A 17,906-nucleotide genomic window follows, 5' to 3' on the forward strand; every position below is an offset into this window, starting at 1 on the left:
TGAAAAATAGAGACAAAAGATGTGAATCTCAAGTTTTTATTATCATAGAGTTACAGTACATTAATGTGACTGATACTGCAGTAGTCCTCTAACCCAAATGACGCCAGCACTGGTAGAGCTTGTTGACCCTGTAGACATCGATCTCAGAGAGACTCTCCCTCTGGCCGACGGCAGCGTTGGGGTTCTGGATGGGAGTTATGGTTTCAGCATTATACCTTCCAAAGGCGGTCCTGTGGGTTTGGACAACGGTCAGGAGACAATCATTCATACATGTGTTTGTAGGGAAGAATACGATTCAACGCGGCCTTATTGGCTTTAGTGTAACATTCCTGTGCTGCCTTACCTTCCATAGTGCATTATAGAGGAGTAGTCGTAAGGAGTGTTGAGGTTATTTGTGTCCATCTTTTTGAAATTGTAGGCAAAATCTGTTGACATGAAAAAGACCAATGAATAGCTAGCAGACCAATGAATAGCTAGCAGGCTAAATATATAATGTAATATAATAATATCATCTTTGAAGCAGTCATGAAGTGAAATTCTTACATTCAATGACGTTGTCCCAGTTGATCTTGATGTAGCTGTCGCGGTCGCTGCGAGTGTGTTCGTGGTAGAAGCCCAGGGCGTGCAGCAGCTCGTGCTGGATGATGCCTTTGCGGACGCAGCCGAACCTCTGCAGCGACAGCACCTGCTTATCGCCAATACGACCCAGTAAAGAGGCACAGCTGATGGCAGAGAGAAGGATAAAAGAAAAGAAAAAAGACTGAAAGAGATGCAAAGTGATCACAAATGACACGGCTGCATTGTTAGTAATAACTTAGCTTTTATTTGTTTGTGCTGGTTTTGCTTATCTATATGCTGGTGTCTCTCTGTGTTTGTTTTGCATCTCTTTGTGGTTTTCTCGCATCTTTTTTTAGTTGTTTTGTATCTTTATAGACGTTTCGTCTCTTCCGTGCTGCTGACAACCCTTTGCTAAATGCTGCAGCACACGGCACTCTTTGCTCAAAATGAAACGTGACCGCAGCCTGAGCGCCGCGCTTCTGCTGCGATGTCAGGGGGAAAGAATCAACAAAAACAAATGCTGGATGTAATTTGGTTTTCGGATTGTAAATATCAAGATCATAACGAGGAGTAAAACATTCAGCAGTCGGGACGCCCGCTGTTTCTGACTGAGCTCTGTGACTGTTGATCAGGAAACGTTAAGAGTCAGTCATGTTAACAGAGCCTCTGGCTCAGGGGCCTCCTGACACCTCGGGCTCTTGGGCCTGAGCCCATTAGGCCTGTTCAGTCATCCATGCGCCTGTGCCAGTGTGCAGCATCAGATGGGTGTGTCTGCACGCAGGCTGTTCAGAAACATTGTGCTGGGGAGGTTGTTATGCAGGAGGCCGCTCCAACAGTTAGATACATTCGGATGCCTGAAGTGGAGCTCGGTGTGTTGTCCTGTGTGCAAATCCTGACTCACCCCGTGTGCAGGTGGAAAGGTTAAAACAAAATGAAGTAATAGCGCTGAAATATTTTAAATAGGATCATTATGCACAATGCAATTCATGTTCAAGTTTTTCTGGAGTACTTGCTCAACAATAACAAGGTCTTACTGGTGAAGTGCCTTGAGATAATGCAAATTCTGATTTGGTGCTTTACAAATAAAATTGAACTTAATTCAAATTGAATTGATCTGTATTTTCCTGCTGATTTCTACTGACCCCCTGCTTTCATATCGTTACATCGTAAGTGGGTAACACTTTATGATAAGTACACACTGTTAAGCATTAAATACTGAATTCATCATTTATAACACATGAATACTCATTATATGTAGTTTATAAACACAGTTAAAAATGTTTTACTCAATCAATAATCATTGATAAGCACTAACTATATTTATAAACTACATACTAATGAGTATTCATGTGTAGAATTCAGTATTTATTAATGCTTAACTAATGCTGAATAATAGTGTGTACTTATTATAAAGTGTTACCTTGTAGGTGTACAGTGTATAAGGGAGTTTGGGGTAAATTGAGCCAAGGGGTAAGTTGAGCCACCCCTTGTTGCTAGGAAACTGTAATAAAAAATAGGAGAATGTGACCAGGAAGGAAGTGGTTTGACATTTATGTCCAAAAAAAACATTGAAAGTAAATTTAGTCTGTCAGAAGTTCATGCATGGGGTAAGTTATGCCACAAGACCACTTTTTTTGCACATGCTATATTACTGTATCAAAACAGTTTACATGTTTACACTCATTCTGCACAACATCCTGAATATTTGTTAGCAGCAAAACAATAATTGCCTTGATGTAGTGATCCTGAAAATGAAAAGTGTCTCAACCCTCCCCTACCATAAATGTAGGTAGTGATTTCACGTGCAGGTGTCTCAGTTATTAACTTACCCATATCGTGGTTGGATGCTCAGGTACGCTATCTGGCGCGCACGTGGAACGAAGCGAATGCAGGTTTTCGATTCAAAGCCCTTAAAAGCGGCTAAGATCTCACTCCTTTCAGCAAAGTCTACACTTGTGGATGAAAGGATGAAATCAGTCGTACCGTCCATTCAGTAGATGAGAGGTATAATTCACACAATCCAGTTTCACAGGTGTATTAGATTTCAAATTGAAACCCACCGTATTTAGAACTTATAATGTAAGGGACCTCCACGTTCCCATTAGGAGATTTGGCCCACAGACAGGAGTATTCTTTATTAAAGCACTTCATGGCGGTCCTGGTTCGTGGAATCATCACGTCTCCTTCCATCAGAAAATCTGTAGATCCTATTAAAATGAAAGAAAATATGTTCTTTCATCCAAATGTCAGAACAGGCAAACTAAGAAATTACTTTTCTCCAAAAAAAAAACTTTCTCTTATTGAAGCTGCATTAATAAAGTGAGAAACTAATGTTCCCTCGCCGTCCTTGTGATATTGTGATTGAATACACACCATTGTTCATTCTCAGAATCGTGGTGGTAATGTCCTCCTTAGTGGACCCATCCACCGAGACCTCTAATGAATGGGAGAAAAGCAGATGTCAGGCAACACTTGTGTTGACAATGGCAAACAGTGCGATACGTGATAGATACGGTTTGTTACACTGCGCCGCAAACTCACCGTTATCAGCAGCACTGTGGTCCTGCGGGGGGAAAGAAAACAGAGAACAGAAACCTCTTTACTTCCTTCTGTACTCGTAAACTCACTTGAATGCAACGACACCCGTGGCATTGGAAATGTGTCATTCATCACTTACGTCGCCTTGGTGAGCGGTGCACAGGCCCGCCAGCAGCAGGAGGAGCAGAGAAACGGCTGATTTAAAGTCCATCTTTTGTCTGAAGGTGACGACGTGAGTCTGGAGCTGCCTGGCCGAGGACTGATGCTGAAGCAACGGCCCGGCCCACCAGTTTATATGCAGGGTTTGGAAGGTGTGTATGTGTACAGAGATTAGTGGTAGGGGTTCAATGGGCTCTGTCTTAGACACACAGCTGATGGGAGTGCCCGGCCCACCGCGGCCCGCTGTTTCCACACAGGGATAATCTCATTCGGGGGGGATTACAGTGACCACGGGCTGCTGTCAGATCGCTTAGCATCACATTTCAGACAGCCTTTTTACCCAGCGGGAGGTCCACGCTTGAGATCTGGCTCCGTTCCAAAGTTAGTATCCCAAACATAACAGATATAACATTTGAAACAAACAATGCCACGTTCCCCATAAAATATTTGCAGGCGCTGAGGTAAAGGGAATGTCATGAAGACGTGTTTATTTATCGGGTTCTTTCTTCTTCTACCCCAAAGTCTAGCTCCAGCCGTACTTGATATCAGCGCTTCTTAGATTAAATGCAAGAATTCACAAAATCTAAAAGAAAAACAACTTCATTTTGAAGTTAAAATCAAGATTATTATTTGATTTGTGTTTGCTGAGGGAGCCGCTCCGCCACTGTGAGCATGTCTTTGGTTTAGTGCTGCTGCGCTGTCTCTCCCTGCACTGCTGTATTTTTTTTCCCCCCAGCCAGAAAATATTACTTTGAGATGCCAAAAAGAAGCTCATATCACTACTGCTATCAGAACTAACTTGCTGTTTGATCCAAGTCTGCGCACTTAAAGGCTTGATCACTAACAACTCCATTGCTGCTGATCCCAGCGCTTCTTCCCAGGGATCAGCTATAGAACGCAGGTCTGAGCGCTGATACCAAACCATGCAATGTAAATAAACTTTCTATACTTGATATATTTCACATACAAGATAAAACTGCATTTCTTGCACCTGTATCCAGGTTGTGCTGTGCAGCCACTGGAAACTTAAAGAGATAGTTCAACATTTTGGCAAATTCACCCATTGCCATAATCAATACAGTTCATTACCTTTAATTGATGGTGCAAGCTATTTATCGATCGGCGAGGCAGAGATACAAGCTGCTCAGCTAACGCTACAGAGGCATATGGTATTTCTGGCTTTTCCTCATCAAACTAATCCAACAACTCCAAAACGCTCTGGTGGACAAGTTGTGACCTGCACATTCACCACGCTATGAGATAATAGTGGAATGTTACAAGACAGAGTTGTTTTCGAGGCAAATGCGTAGTCGGAACTACATCCCAGACACGGCTGCTGCTGGAGCGACTTCAAAAGCACAAGTAGTTCTGAGTATTTGCTTCATGTGTCATAATGTTACATAATTAATATACGTTATTATCTCATAGCGTGGTGAATGTGCAGGTCACAACTTGTCCACCAGAGCGTTTTGGAGTTGTTGGATTGTGTATTTGATGAGTTTGATGAAGGAAATGTGGAAATACTGTGCAGCTCACGTCTCTGCTCCACCGTTCTAAAAACAGCTTGCACCAACAATTAAAGGTAATGAACCTACTGCTAAGACTATAGGGATTATGGCAATAGGCAAATTTGCCAAAATGTTGAAATATCCCTTTAAGAAGAATTGATATCTAGTAACAGCATGATTTTAGTCATTTGCTGAGGTCGCTGATATGCAGACTTGATACACGTAAACACACACACACGGTGGAACAAGGTGGGCAATAAGCTGCAGGACACCTACAACAGTTTAATTTTTTATTTCCATTCATTGTCAAATATGAAAAGACTCAAAATGAGACTCAGCTTTGTTGATTACTGTAACTGTCATCACTATAAGCAGTTTCCACTGTAAAAAAAAGTATTTGTATGCTTAACAAAGGGTTTAACCTGAGCTGTCTTCTAGAACAATGACAGCAATCACATCACATCCACAGAGGGTCAGCCTCTAAGTGCTGTTAAGTTGTTGTTTTATTTTACAATTCACCATGGTATTGGTGTTGGTAAGGAGACAATGGGATTGGAGCATCTGCAACAAAAAAACCAAAAAAACAACTCATTTCCTATTAAACTAAACAGCCTCTGTCTCCTTTACAACCCTCTGCATTCACAAAGAGCTTTGTAGTTTACACTGGGTATGACCCATTGTTGTGGAGCTCCATTTAAAATGTATTGTTTCAGATAATAATAATGGCTCAATTAGTGAGTGGCTGTAAAGTCCGGGATTCATTACTGAAGAGCTGCTGCTGCTGCTGCTGCTGCTGCTGCTGCTGCAGCGACAGTGATGATCTCAGCGGCGAGGACTGGACGGCAGCCACCAGAGCAGAAAAACCGTCTTCTAAAAAAAAAAATCTCCAAATGCAGAATTGGGTTGTTTAGAGAGATGAGTATTTAGATTTACTGGACGCTCCGCTGATAAATCATCAGGTTGTGGTGGATTGTTTACAAGAGGAGAGTGATGCTGTCTGGCTTCACAGCACCATAAACGCTTTTAGGATCTGATTTCGCAGGTCGTCGGCCTCAAACAGAGATTCCATCACAGCAACCTTTATATGTTGTGGTCCTCTGCTGTACATCACAGTAATGTGGCATTTATTGTTTGGGAACAAAAATTGCACTCCGTGTGTGTGTGTGTGTGTGTGTGTGTGTCTGCAGGTGTTGTATGTGTGAACTGAAGGCCCAATAAAAACCCTATGGATTTAGTAAACCTGATGTACTTTTGCGTGTCCGTGTGTGTCTGTGTGTCTGTGTCTGTCCAATTCGGGTGATCCGCGTGGGTGCACAGGTAATCCAATTTGTGTTTTAGAGTCACAGCACAGCACGAGTAATGCTCAATGATGTATGACCCATCCATTTGGTTGAGCTTTATTCCTAATGCCTCTCCAACTGCAGGGGGAAGTAGATCTTATTCAATTGGATGTCAGTCTAGTGCTATACCCACAAAAATATTTCCTTCATCTCTCCCTAAAGCGTAAACGTAAGTCTCACACCCGTTATCGCATGTGGATGTATTTTTTATCCTTTGTGCTATGAAAAACATCAGCCATAATCTTTCTTGGTTTTTTTTTATTTTTTATTTTTTTTCAAAATTAGCAGGACACAGAATGCAAAGTGTTACGATTTGTCACTGTGGTAACGCCGTTCATCTCCACCACAGTAGGAAACACTTGTCAAAGTGTGTTTTAAATGCAGACCAGCAACTACACACCTTAAGCTGTTCTTAAGCTGTTATTCTTACAAGAAAAAAGAAAAAAAACCTGCAGCCATGCCGACTTACTAAAAGGCTTTTCATCAGTAAACACCCCCAAAATGTCCTGCTGCACCATGCTGCCTGGAATCAGAGTCACACTTTTGCAGGTGTGCATGATGGGAATGCTGGAAGCGAAGGACCTTTAAAAAGAATCACATGACGATAACGTTGTTTGACATTTTGTCACCTGCAGACCATTCAAAATCAGTGTTTTCAGGCTCTTGTATACAGAGGATTCTGTTGTAAAGTCCAGCCTCTGTTCTGTTAGTAGCTCTTGCTTATCTATATTTTATACCCGGGCTGGGCAATAATTTATTTCATATATGTTCAATAACGATGTGTATATCCCTGTTACTCATAAGAGAGATTTAAAGATATCTGAAGGTTATTTTTGATTTAAAGATTTATTTTCTCTCAAAAGATGAACATGCCAGATGTACTGAAGAACATACAAGAAATATATTCTGTATAATATAAAATAAATGAAATAGCTATTAATATAAAAACAATTCTCAAAATCTCTGTCTAGCACTTGCTTCGGTCTGGGCAGTGTTTAGTTTGGCTCAGTTGAACTTTGGGCCTGAGTGTGGAGTGTTTGGGTCAGAGTGAACACAACAATCACACTCAGGTGTGCACCAAAACAGTACGGCTACAATCCAACTCTGGTGCGGCCCGTTTATTATGTGAACGCAGCCAGACATCCATTCGTCCTAGTGCCTGGTGTACATGGCTTTTATTTTTACAGTCAACATGAGGACGTAGCACGCGTCTTTTTCCAGTCAGTCGTCTGAGTTCTCATGTACTCACTCTCAGCATGCTAACGTCTCTCCTCACTGTTGTTGCCTTCTGATACAAAATCACTCATGCATGTAGATGAGTTTTCTGTGAGGGAGCTCTAATAAAGCTTATAACATGTTGACAGCTTAACATCTGATGAAGATTTGTGCTAGATGGAAGCCAAATGGTCAAATTTGTTCAGTTCACAATTTTTTAAAATGAGCCAGTTCAGTTCATAGTTCATAATTCAAAATTTTGAATGAAGTTCACGGTTCCAAAAATGAACTACTTCATAGTTCTTTTTTTTTTTCAATACATTGCTGTGAGCTATTATTTTTCAAAATTATTGCCACAGCCCATATAGAACCACAGGCAGCAAGTATTTGATCAGTTTTAACACTGAGCATGTGTCAGATTTCAGTTTCGTATCCAATTTTGAATCCTTATCCACACATGCGGCAGAGCAACACTGTGGTGGCTGGTGTTGCCAGATTGGGTGTTTTTTTTCCCGCTACATATTCAGGCCTTTTTACGGTGTGTTTTAGCTGGGTTTTACCCTGGAAGGCTCCATGGAAATCTGGCACGCTCTTGAACTTATACTGCAAGAGAGCGCCGTTCACAAATGCCACAATGAACGCGTTCACAGTAACATTCATCAACGGAAATACACGTTCACCCAAAATATGAACGAGTTCATGAATGATTGTTCACTGAATGCGTTCAGGCACAACACTGCCTATTATATACCATCATTTTTGTTGTTGTTGTTGTTTTGTGGGTCCAATTAAATGTGATCTGACGATTTAGGCACATTTTACCTTTGCTTAAGGATAAAGAATGAAAAAAATAAACATATTTTGCAAGTTCACTGATAAAGCCAATAATCCTTAGCTGCAGATCTGCATGAGACGTCTGCCATGGTCACACCTCGGTGGTGTTAACAGTATTAGGAGGTGGCTGGGGTCGGTGGGAGGAGGCGGAGCAGATGGGAAGTTTTGGCACATTGTTCCAGAGCACCAAACAGCAGTGATGGTGGTGTACCCTATTAGCCCTGTACAGCGCTGGAGTACATCTTTGTCTTTTTCTCTGACACTGCGTGGGCAGCCAAGGACAACAGTCAATGAGCAATATCAATTTACGTAATGGACTATTAAACAATGTGCTTAACATTTAGAATCACTACGCTGTTGTTCACTAGGAGTGTGTGTGTGTGTGTGTGTGTGTGCGTGCGTGCGTGCGTGCGTGCGTGCGTGCGTGCGTGCGTGCGTGCGTGCGTGCGTGCCAGGAAGCCTACTGCCATGATAACCGCCCTGTGAAGTGAAACACATTAGCCTGCTCTGCTGCCTCTGCTCTTGCTCCTTCTCCTGCTACAGCTGGTCGTCTGACCCGGCACACACACACACACACACACACACACACACACACACGCCCTGCTCACTCTCCTTTCACTTGTGCCTTGTGCTCCGCATATGTGTGCATATCAAAATAACAATTTACCATCATGTGCCCCCTGTGATCCAGCTCTTCACATGCAAGTCTTCAAAGAAGCCTCATATTGCCTCTGCTGTTTTCTCACTGCCTGACTTAATTCTCATCTAGTCGAATGTCTGTGGGTAAAGAAGTTGTTTTTTAACTCACAGTGATGGATTTATTTGTTTTCACCCTCTCTCTGTTTGTTCTGTGTGCTGGAGTCAATCTCAGAAGGTAAACAGTGAGTTCATATAGTAACTGACAATCAGACAAACAGGAACAAATATATTGAATATGAACGCCATTTTAATTGGTGTGAATTACCAGACTTGTCACAGCCGCGGGAACAGCAAATTAAATCAGGTGTATTATTGTAGTAATGCAATTGATTAAGCCATGATCCAGTTGCACGGTCCATTCAGGGAATAATTGTGCTTGATGGATGAGGTGTCAGGTGCTTTTGAGGTGGATGTGAAAATTATACTACAAAAGGTCTTTGTGCTGAGAGAAGAGGAGATGGTGTGAGCTCTTTAATGGGCCACAAACCTATCAGGGCCTGTTGTGTGTCAAAAGGCAGGTCAGTGGCGACTGCTGGTCTGACTGCAGAGGGGAAGCTCACATCACCAACCTAGCTTATAGTATGAATGAATGAATGAACGAATGAAACTTTATTAAAGGTTCAGTGTGTAAAATGGGTGGTGGTGGTGGTGGGTCATCTATCATTCAGATTCTAGTTTGCAGCGCTCACCCCTCCCGTCGGCAAAGTGACGGTGGCCTCCAGGGACAAAAAAACTTTTTTAGGAGCATGAAGCAATTTCCTACTCCTTCTTTCCTTCTGTCTTCTTCTTCGTTGGTTTATCTATATACGCAAAAAGCGCTCTCTGGTTGGCTGGATTTTCCCTTCGGGCTGCCATACAAACATGACGGCACAAGATGGCAACACTTTCTAAAACAAGACCCTTGCTATGTATAAACAAATAATTATAAGGGTACGAAAACCAACCAACTACCAAAAACAAATTTAATTTTATAGCAATTATACACTTATACAAATATATTAATTTTGCCAATAAACCTTGTTATAAAACTTGTTAAAGCAGAAGTAAGCGGAATGTTTGTGTTAATATAAGTCTTAAATAGTTATATCTTCCGACAGCAATCACTTATAGTGTTTGGTCTGAAACACGGGTCTGTCAGTCACTCTGCTCTGCTGTAAGCCGAGGAGAAAACTTTCCTTGTATCCTACAACCTTTATCCAATGAGGAGAGAGAACGGCATAAAGGGGCAGTCCTCTCTGTGTGTGCAGCCAAGGGATGCGCGTGAATGTGGTGACGTAGGGACGAGGGCGGGGACTGCTAACTCCATCGGCTGACAAGAAGTTAGCCAAAACCACCGGATCACTTACTTCTGCTTTATTACACACTGGACCTTTAAACTTAGAATAATAGTGTTGTATTAACATACGTACAATGGAAATGAGCTGTATCACCAAACAAATACCAGGAAATGAGCTGGAGTTTGTCTCTTGACTTCACTTGCAAATCTGCACCGAACTCGTAAAAGAGATTCAGCCTTCAGACATCCCAAAGTGCAGACTCGCAGACAAAATAAGCTGGTGAAATAAAATATTTTTTGTTAAACTTACAAAAAGTAACCAGGGGAATGTACAGGGAAAAACTCAGAAACACAGGAGCAAGAAAATGGAAAACACAATGGTTCATATTTGACCGTTTATTTTTTGACATGTTAGGAAGCAGAGCTTCCCTCGCAGTCTTAGAGCAATCGCCTCTGATGCATGTATTATTTTGACAAATGTAAAACACAGTTTACAAACTGTAGTCAGCTGTTGATTTTTTAAAAGCATGACTTATTTAGTGACTTTTTCAGTCAAACTCACTCTGCATTCACATTCATATTTCAACATCCACCCAGAACAGGCCTCAGTGGTTCCATTGACCGAAGCAGCTGCAGAATGTGTCTTGCTCAAGGGAACATCAAGGGAGGGAAGGAGGGAGGGAGGGAAGAGTGTGACTCATTCTCTTTGCCCACCCACGTTCCCCTAGACGGCTAGAACTGATGATATTAGAGAAGCCCATTTCCCTTCCTTCAGGCTACAGCTTCTGATATAAACCCTTCTGTTAGCACTTCAGCATAGAGAATAAAATCATTTTGAACTTTTGGAACACTTGTAAAATAACGTAGAAATGAAAAAATATATATGTATTCTTCTCAACTTGTACCACAGACAGAATAACTTGCCGTCTGTGGTTATATGATTACAGCATATCGTATTCTAAATCTACATTAGACGTTATATAATATGCTAAAAATTTGGTTTCTGTCTCAGTTTCCTAAAGCTGATGTGTTTAAGCGGGATGTGGAAGCTAAAATACATTTAATCGATTTGGAAATTGTTTGGTATACTGAATAAAGTCCTTTATTCTAGCCATCTGCTTTTAAAGATCCTCTCCAGACGTGTCGGACGCTTTGAATAATAATTTATTTCTGATAAGGTTTTGTTCTTCTTAAATCTACTCTCTACTCCCTCTGCCTCAATGAGCAAATCTGAATCTATAAATATGGATTTATTTTAACTGCTTGACACAAACCGTCTGCTGTCGCTGAGAAGTTCATTCTGAGTGTAGGTGTCACCAGAGGCTTCAGGTTTCCATATTAGTTGTATATTGAGCCAAACTGGATGTGATATTACAAAGACACAGAGACGAATGCAAAAAAACTTCTGGTATCAAAGCTCTGAAGTGAAATATTGTGAATTATTTAAACAACTTACACAATGTAGCACGTTTGTTTTTAGAGACCAACCTTAAAGTTTGCACTGGGTTCTGTTGTGTTGAGTGTTAGTGTGGCTGATCCAGCTTCAGTTCCATCAGTCACTCCCAGGCTAATGGGTGGTACACCACACCTGCAGCTCTGGTCGGTCCCTGTTAGCAAACAGCTAATTGTATCTAATTACACTAACAGTGTTTATATAGATGGGTTTTTAAACAACCCTCCGGTTCACCTTATGATGATATCTTTTTTTTTTTTTTTTACCAGAATGTCACATGGTAGTGAACAAACACGCAGTATTAAAGACATTCTTTGAGGAAGAGGTCAGCAGATCTGTTCTCGTTCTATCTTCTACCACCATACATAAAGGAGATTTAACAGTGGTTCTTCCAGTCAGACATTATTATTGCTTTAAGTGAAATTACAAGTGGTATTACAGCTAAGGTCATGTGAATCAGCCTGCTTATCCTCTTCTTTATGAATCATTTAGGGATGACTACAGTCAATTTGTTCGGTGTTTTTTTTTTTTTTTTGCTAAATTTTTATTTTAATTTCTCAAGTACTTTATGTATGAAAATATCAATTCAGAATACATGCATGTCTGTTGTGGACGAATAATCTCACTGTTATTTATTTATTTATTTTTTACCATATAGCTTTTCTTCTTCATAATCTTCTCCTCTGCCCCCTTCTTTAAATGTCCCAGTCAGTACATATGAGCTAACTTTTACACCCAAAATGTAGAAAATCCCCAAATGAGGCTTTAGGCGCTGGTATTTCCCATTTTCATCATTTCACTGAGCTGTATTTAACATCACATGGTGTAAGCACCCTTCAGTAGTTAATAAGACTCAGTGGAAAAATTCTAATTCATTAAACCTCAAAAACTCTCAGATCCAAATTAATTTGCACAACAGTGTTCACAGTTTATGTTGTGTGATATTATGGCTTATGCCTAGTGAGTTGGTTTGAGGTTTTTTGGTGAAGTGCTGCAGTGCAGAGAACTAGTCTAAAGTCAAGCAAAGAGGCATTTCCCAGGTCTGTGCTGCTGATATTGGAAGACCTGTAGCCCTCATTTCCAACAGCATAGCTCAGTGAGAGATCTGTAAAACCCATTTCCTGCCTGGCTTAGAATAATGAGGTGTTAGAGCCTGCTGGCAGGGCTTAGCAGCACACCTCCCCCGATGGAGAAGTTATGGATGGTATACAGTCACACACTCACTTACACACTCGCTCACACATTCAAAGACATGGACATATGCCCCCTGGAGGTGTTATGGATAGCTGCATATTGCAAAAGCCAGCCAGCAGGCACCACTGTCAGCCAGGCTGTGCTGTGGGCATTGATAGGACAGTCAGTTCTCTTTGGAGTCGCCACAGCCAATCAGGAGACAGTTTCTTGGCGGGCAGCACCCAATCTTCTGAGGTTTGCCAGATACTCTATCCTAGTCGGTGAGCTGTTGCTGGCTCGCCGCTAGCCAACCATAAAGAAAGCCGCCGCCTCGCCTCAGCCAATCGCGTGGGTCCTGGCCAGAGTTGGGCCTATCGACAGAGAACTGGTGCACGGTTCCAGCCAATCTGGGCTTTATCCTTCCCTACAGATGTCCGATTAGTGTTGTTTAGGGAAATCAAACTGCCACAACAGGCCTACATGCCAATGTGGTGCCATGAATGGAAAGACTGCTAAAATGGGATAGGAAAAACCCACAAAGGCTTACTTAACTATCATACTGTGTTACACAATAGGTGTTTGAGTGTGCGTCATTGTCACTGGACAAAGTGTGGCCTCACTGCTCAGCTTGGTCTTTCTCCATAACACCAAGAGCTAACAAACGCTGCCTAACCGTCGAGGTCTTTCTTTAATGAAATTCTAGATTTACTGGTATGTTCTTGTAAAGACCTGTAAATGTCCCCCTCATAAAACTGTTCTGGCTCACACAAGCCAAGGATTTGTCCAATGAACTCTGGCCATGTTCCTTTTAATGGGCCTATAACATATGTCTGCCCCTTAAGCTGAAAATAGGCATTAGAATCAATGATCAGTGCAGAGGTTTTGTATTGACTCGAGCTTTCTACTTGCAATAAAATGTACTTAGCATTGTGTGTGTGTAGCTACTTCCAAATGTGTTTAACACATGCTGCACCTCGACTTTACACTTCTTCCTTTTTCCTTGTTCCTACAAAATATTCCAAACTCAGCAGATACATTTTCTGTGTTGCTGTGCACCTTCTTATTAATAGATGCATTAAAGTACGTGATATCAGATCACATTATTCTGTTCCATTAGCTCATCATTTAAGGGTTAAAGGGTCACGGAGGGTTGGAGCCAATCTCCTCTGACATTGAGCGAGAGGTGGGGCACACCTTAAATAGGTTGGCAGTCTATAGCATGGTTTGATTATATTCAATTTAATTTAATTAAGCACGTCTCTTGAAATAAGATGTTGTATGAATTCTCAAGGGAGCCTGAGAATGTTTTAAATTGTACTTAGAGAAAGACATTTAGCTTCATATCACGGTGGGAAAGGACAGAGGTCGAGGTTCTTGTCGACCTTTTTCACATGAGACATTTTTGTGTAGTTGAATTAACAACAATAACGTCTCTATCATTTTCAGAAGCTATTTCCAGAAGCCTGAGCATGTGCCTCAGTGGGACACTTGGTACAGAGCCATCACTAATGGCATTAGTTACATCTGTGCATTTCCTGTTACAGTATGATTAGTCAAAATATCTGCAATTTTCTTGTCTTCAAAATGTGCTCAGTTTAATTACCCAGAGCCAGAAATGGTCTTCAAATTATTCTTTTTTTGTGTCACCAACACTTTAAAACCCAAAAGATATTCAATTAGCACAGTGAAAGACAAAGAGTGTTTTTCATTTTAGAGAATTCTTCATGTAAAGTGTCTTTGAGTTCCTTAAAGCGCTATACAAATCATCATTATTAAGATATTCACATCTGAGAAGTTATATTACGCAAATGCTTGAAAAATGACTATCAATTAATTGATTATACTAATTTTTCCTGATTTAAACTTTTGTCCAGCAGCTATGAACTCCTTAATTCTTTAGTGCTACTCGTCTAAAATGTGCTGGTATGCTGGCTCAGTGAATTCAAGATGGTGGATTGAATCCATTGAGCCAGATGTATTCATGTGCTGAATATTGTTGGGCGAATAAAAAAGATTTGGTTCGGTTGATTTGATGCTTATGTAGTGTGTAGGCAGCAGGCGGAGCTGTGTGTCGCTGAAGTTATAACAGCTGTAGGTTTTCAGGACCACGGACAGCGACCAAACCATCACCACACGGCTTCAAGCCAAACACCTCAAGGCAGCTCACAGCCAAAACAACACACATTTAATTTGGAGGAAAAAAACAAAACAAGAAGAAAACAAACAAGCGTCAACTAATCAGCTTCATCAGAGGAAACCAGGCCAGCGTGTGTCACTTATCTGAAGATGGCTTGCTTGACATCAAGCCCGCATGAACATAATGGATGCAGTTGTATGCAGTCAAGCACCATCACCCCTGCTGTGGAGCGCTGTAATGTAGGAGCAGAGATGAATCTGTCCTCTACATCTCCCTCCACATCCCTCGCTCTCTCTCTCTCTCCATCTCAGCAGGGCTCTGGCACGTTCACACTGCCCTAATTTTAGAGTAACAAGGTGTGTGTTCATGTGTGTGCATGGGTATGTGTTTGCATAATTATGTGTGTGTGTGTATGTCTGCATTACCCAACTATAAATAGCACCTCTGAGAGACACAGCTGTGCGTCGTTGTTTTGTGCTCCTATGTCGCTCCGTGTCTGTGGAGCGATTGGACAAACGGACCCTCTGCTGTGCTAATAAGCCATCTCCTCTCAAGCACCCAATTTAAAAGAGCAGGCGTCAGTTTGCCCCTCTTTTTGCCATAAAAAGACCACCTGCCATCTCTCTCTTGATTTTCATAATGGCTTGTCTTCTCTTTCTGCTGAGCTGCACAAACATGTTGTGGTGTTTTCCACGACGCTGCAGCCTCCGCTCCTTAAGAACATCTTTGTTTTCGGCTCAACGCCGTGTGATAGATGATCTGTGCTGATAGCGCGAAGCCGGATCTATACAGAGTCTCATTTACAATAACAGTGTAGGCCGAGGAGTGCATGCGAGTGCATTACAGTGTGTAATCAATACGCTCTGACAACTCCTGATGTAATAATATGCATGTGCTGCTGGCAAACCATTTCAAGGCTTTACACACATGGATGACCTCATGGATGGGTTGCCTCTCAATTATACTGCAGCAAGAACCGGGCGGAGTGTAACCTCACACTTTCTGAAGTGTAAGGAATGGGTTAGCCTACGCATAGAGAATAACTGAATTCAGTCTGCGACACCGCTGGCGGTACACCATCTATACCTATTTTCAAAGTTGGAATCCATTGAATACACGCAGGTATAACCAATAGCAATGTTCTGCAGCATGTGTGAGGACACAGAAAATACTGTTATTAACACTCATGTTACCATTTAGTATGGAGGAGCAGTGTGACCAGTCAAGGAGACTCCACATCTCTCTGAGGACCATTTAGGTCCTTAACTACTATGAGACTGATGGCTGTGTGTGCATCCTTAAAAATACTGGTAACACTTTATAGCTACACACCATTAAGCATTAGGTAATCATTATTAAATATTTTAATAGATGTTTTCTAAAATACTTAACAGACAGGTAGTATTTACCTGAATTAATGATGCATTGCGGTATTAATAAGTGTTTATAATACATCTATTAACACACTCACTAACTAACATTAGTACATGTCTAAATCATTTAATGTGTACATAAATAAGGTCAGATGTTCATCTTGATACTAGTTAATCATTTACTTCCACTTTATGAATAAGCTGACTTCCCCTAAATAACTGGTTTGTCACTGATAAAGACTTGATTTAAAAATGCAGAATCCATCATTTATTTAATATGAGAAACACATTATGGATGAGATCATTAATCCACAGTTAAACATTTATACCTGTTTATAAATTATATATTAACTTGTATCAATGTAGTAAGAATGCTTAATAAATGATGAATTATTTTACTATATTATAAGTAAGTATATACATTTACATGAAAAAGATTGATCTCAGGAGTCATTATCAGTTTAATTAAATAGAGATAATTTTGAATCAGGGAATCTTTTTTTTTTTTTGAGTCCAGCCCATATATAGCTGTGATTGATTATTTTAGTTTGACTCACTGCTCCTGTCAACCTGGTTTCCGGTGGCACCAGACAACTGTTTCAACAAATAAGCTCTGATAAATCCACTTGTACATCACCTGCCCTGCACCAAACACCGATCAAACAAACAAAGCATTTAGCCGGTGGATAGAGGAAGGTATTAAGTTGCCAAACAATAACTACTATCTGCTGTTTTAAAGATATAAAAACACACAAATGGTATTGCATAAAAAGTTACGTTCATGAATGTACTTTTCTGTCAAATCGATCAGAACACCAGTAACTCGTGCTCATTAGTAACCTTTAGTTTAGAGAACCAGTCTGATTGGCTGACTTTTCTGTGCATGTGCTACTTTTACATTTACTGACTTTAAATTTTCATAAAAAGTAAAATACAGAAAAAGAAATATTGATTCACGCCCAAACACAGTACATGCACTGATTAGCATGGGTCAAACAGAAGTTCACTATCCCTCCTGGAATCCAATGATTGCATGTGAAAACAGCATTAATTAACAATAGGTGTGGGCAGTACAATAATGGACACTGGGCTGGGTTGTTTGGATATCTTAATAATGCTGAACTTATTTCTGTGTTATCACTTTGCTTTTTGAAGTTGGCATTGTGCAGTTTTATCATACAGCTGAAATTGGCTTTTTCCCCTCAGTCTCTTTATAACCAACTAGAAGTGTATTTCCTGTGGTCCTGGCGCAGAATCGATAATGAGCTTGGTGTGATAAGAAAAAACAATTATTTTTTAAATTGTTACCATATGCATATTGCAGATGTTTTTTTTTTTGTTTTTTTCCTCCCTTTGTTTCTCACTCTCTCCTGTGTCTCTCTATCTGCCTACCTCATTCTGAGGAGGTGATTACGGAGCCAGAAAACTAGCAGGATATGGTTAGTGGTCCTCAGGGGTTGTTCTGAGGACATTAAGCCCACAGCGACAATGAGCCCCAGCTGTTGGAGTTTTTTTTTTTTTTTTTCACATTCATTTGTTTGTCAAATTTAGAGCCTCAACCATTGCCAAGAACCCACTCTGCCACTCAGGCACTCCAGAGCCGTGGTGACAAGGCTGCTTTTAGCCAAATCCAATTTAATCTC

At 40.9% G+C, this 17,906-nt stretch overlaps 2 protein-coding genes across 5 annotated transcripts in view; one reads left to right on the forward strand and one right to left on the reverse strand.

The window, feature by feature from the left end:
* The window catches only part of LOC146962056 (MAM domain-containing glycosylphosphatidylinositol anchor protein 2), a 208,092-nt gene that overhangs the window by 44,629 nt on the left and 145,557 nt on the right, over positions 1-17,906 (forward strand). The window lies entirely within an intron of this gene.
* Positions 89-3,307, reverse strand: LOC146962057 (low choriolytic enzyme-like). The gene is made up of 8 exons (XM_085771631.1): positions 3,236-3,307; positions 3,100-3,121; positions 2,932-2,994; positions 2,619-2,765; positions 2,388-2,505; positions 544-722; positions 344-425; positions 89-230 (listed from the first exon to the last, which is right to left on the reverse strand). The coding sequence occupies exons 1-8, from the start codon at positions 3,305-3,307 to the stop codon at positions 89-91; spliced, it is 825 nt and encodes a 274-aa protein (XP_085627757.1).

The sequence above is a fragment of the Trachurus japonicus genome, chromosome 24 (assembly GCF_045865225.1).
Source record: "Trachurus japonicus isolate A0001 chromosome 24, Traja_1.0".
Taxonomy (NCBI): domain Eukaryota; kingdom Metazoa; phylum Chordata; class Actinopteri; order Carangiformes; family Carangidae; genus Trachurus; species Trachurus japonicus.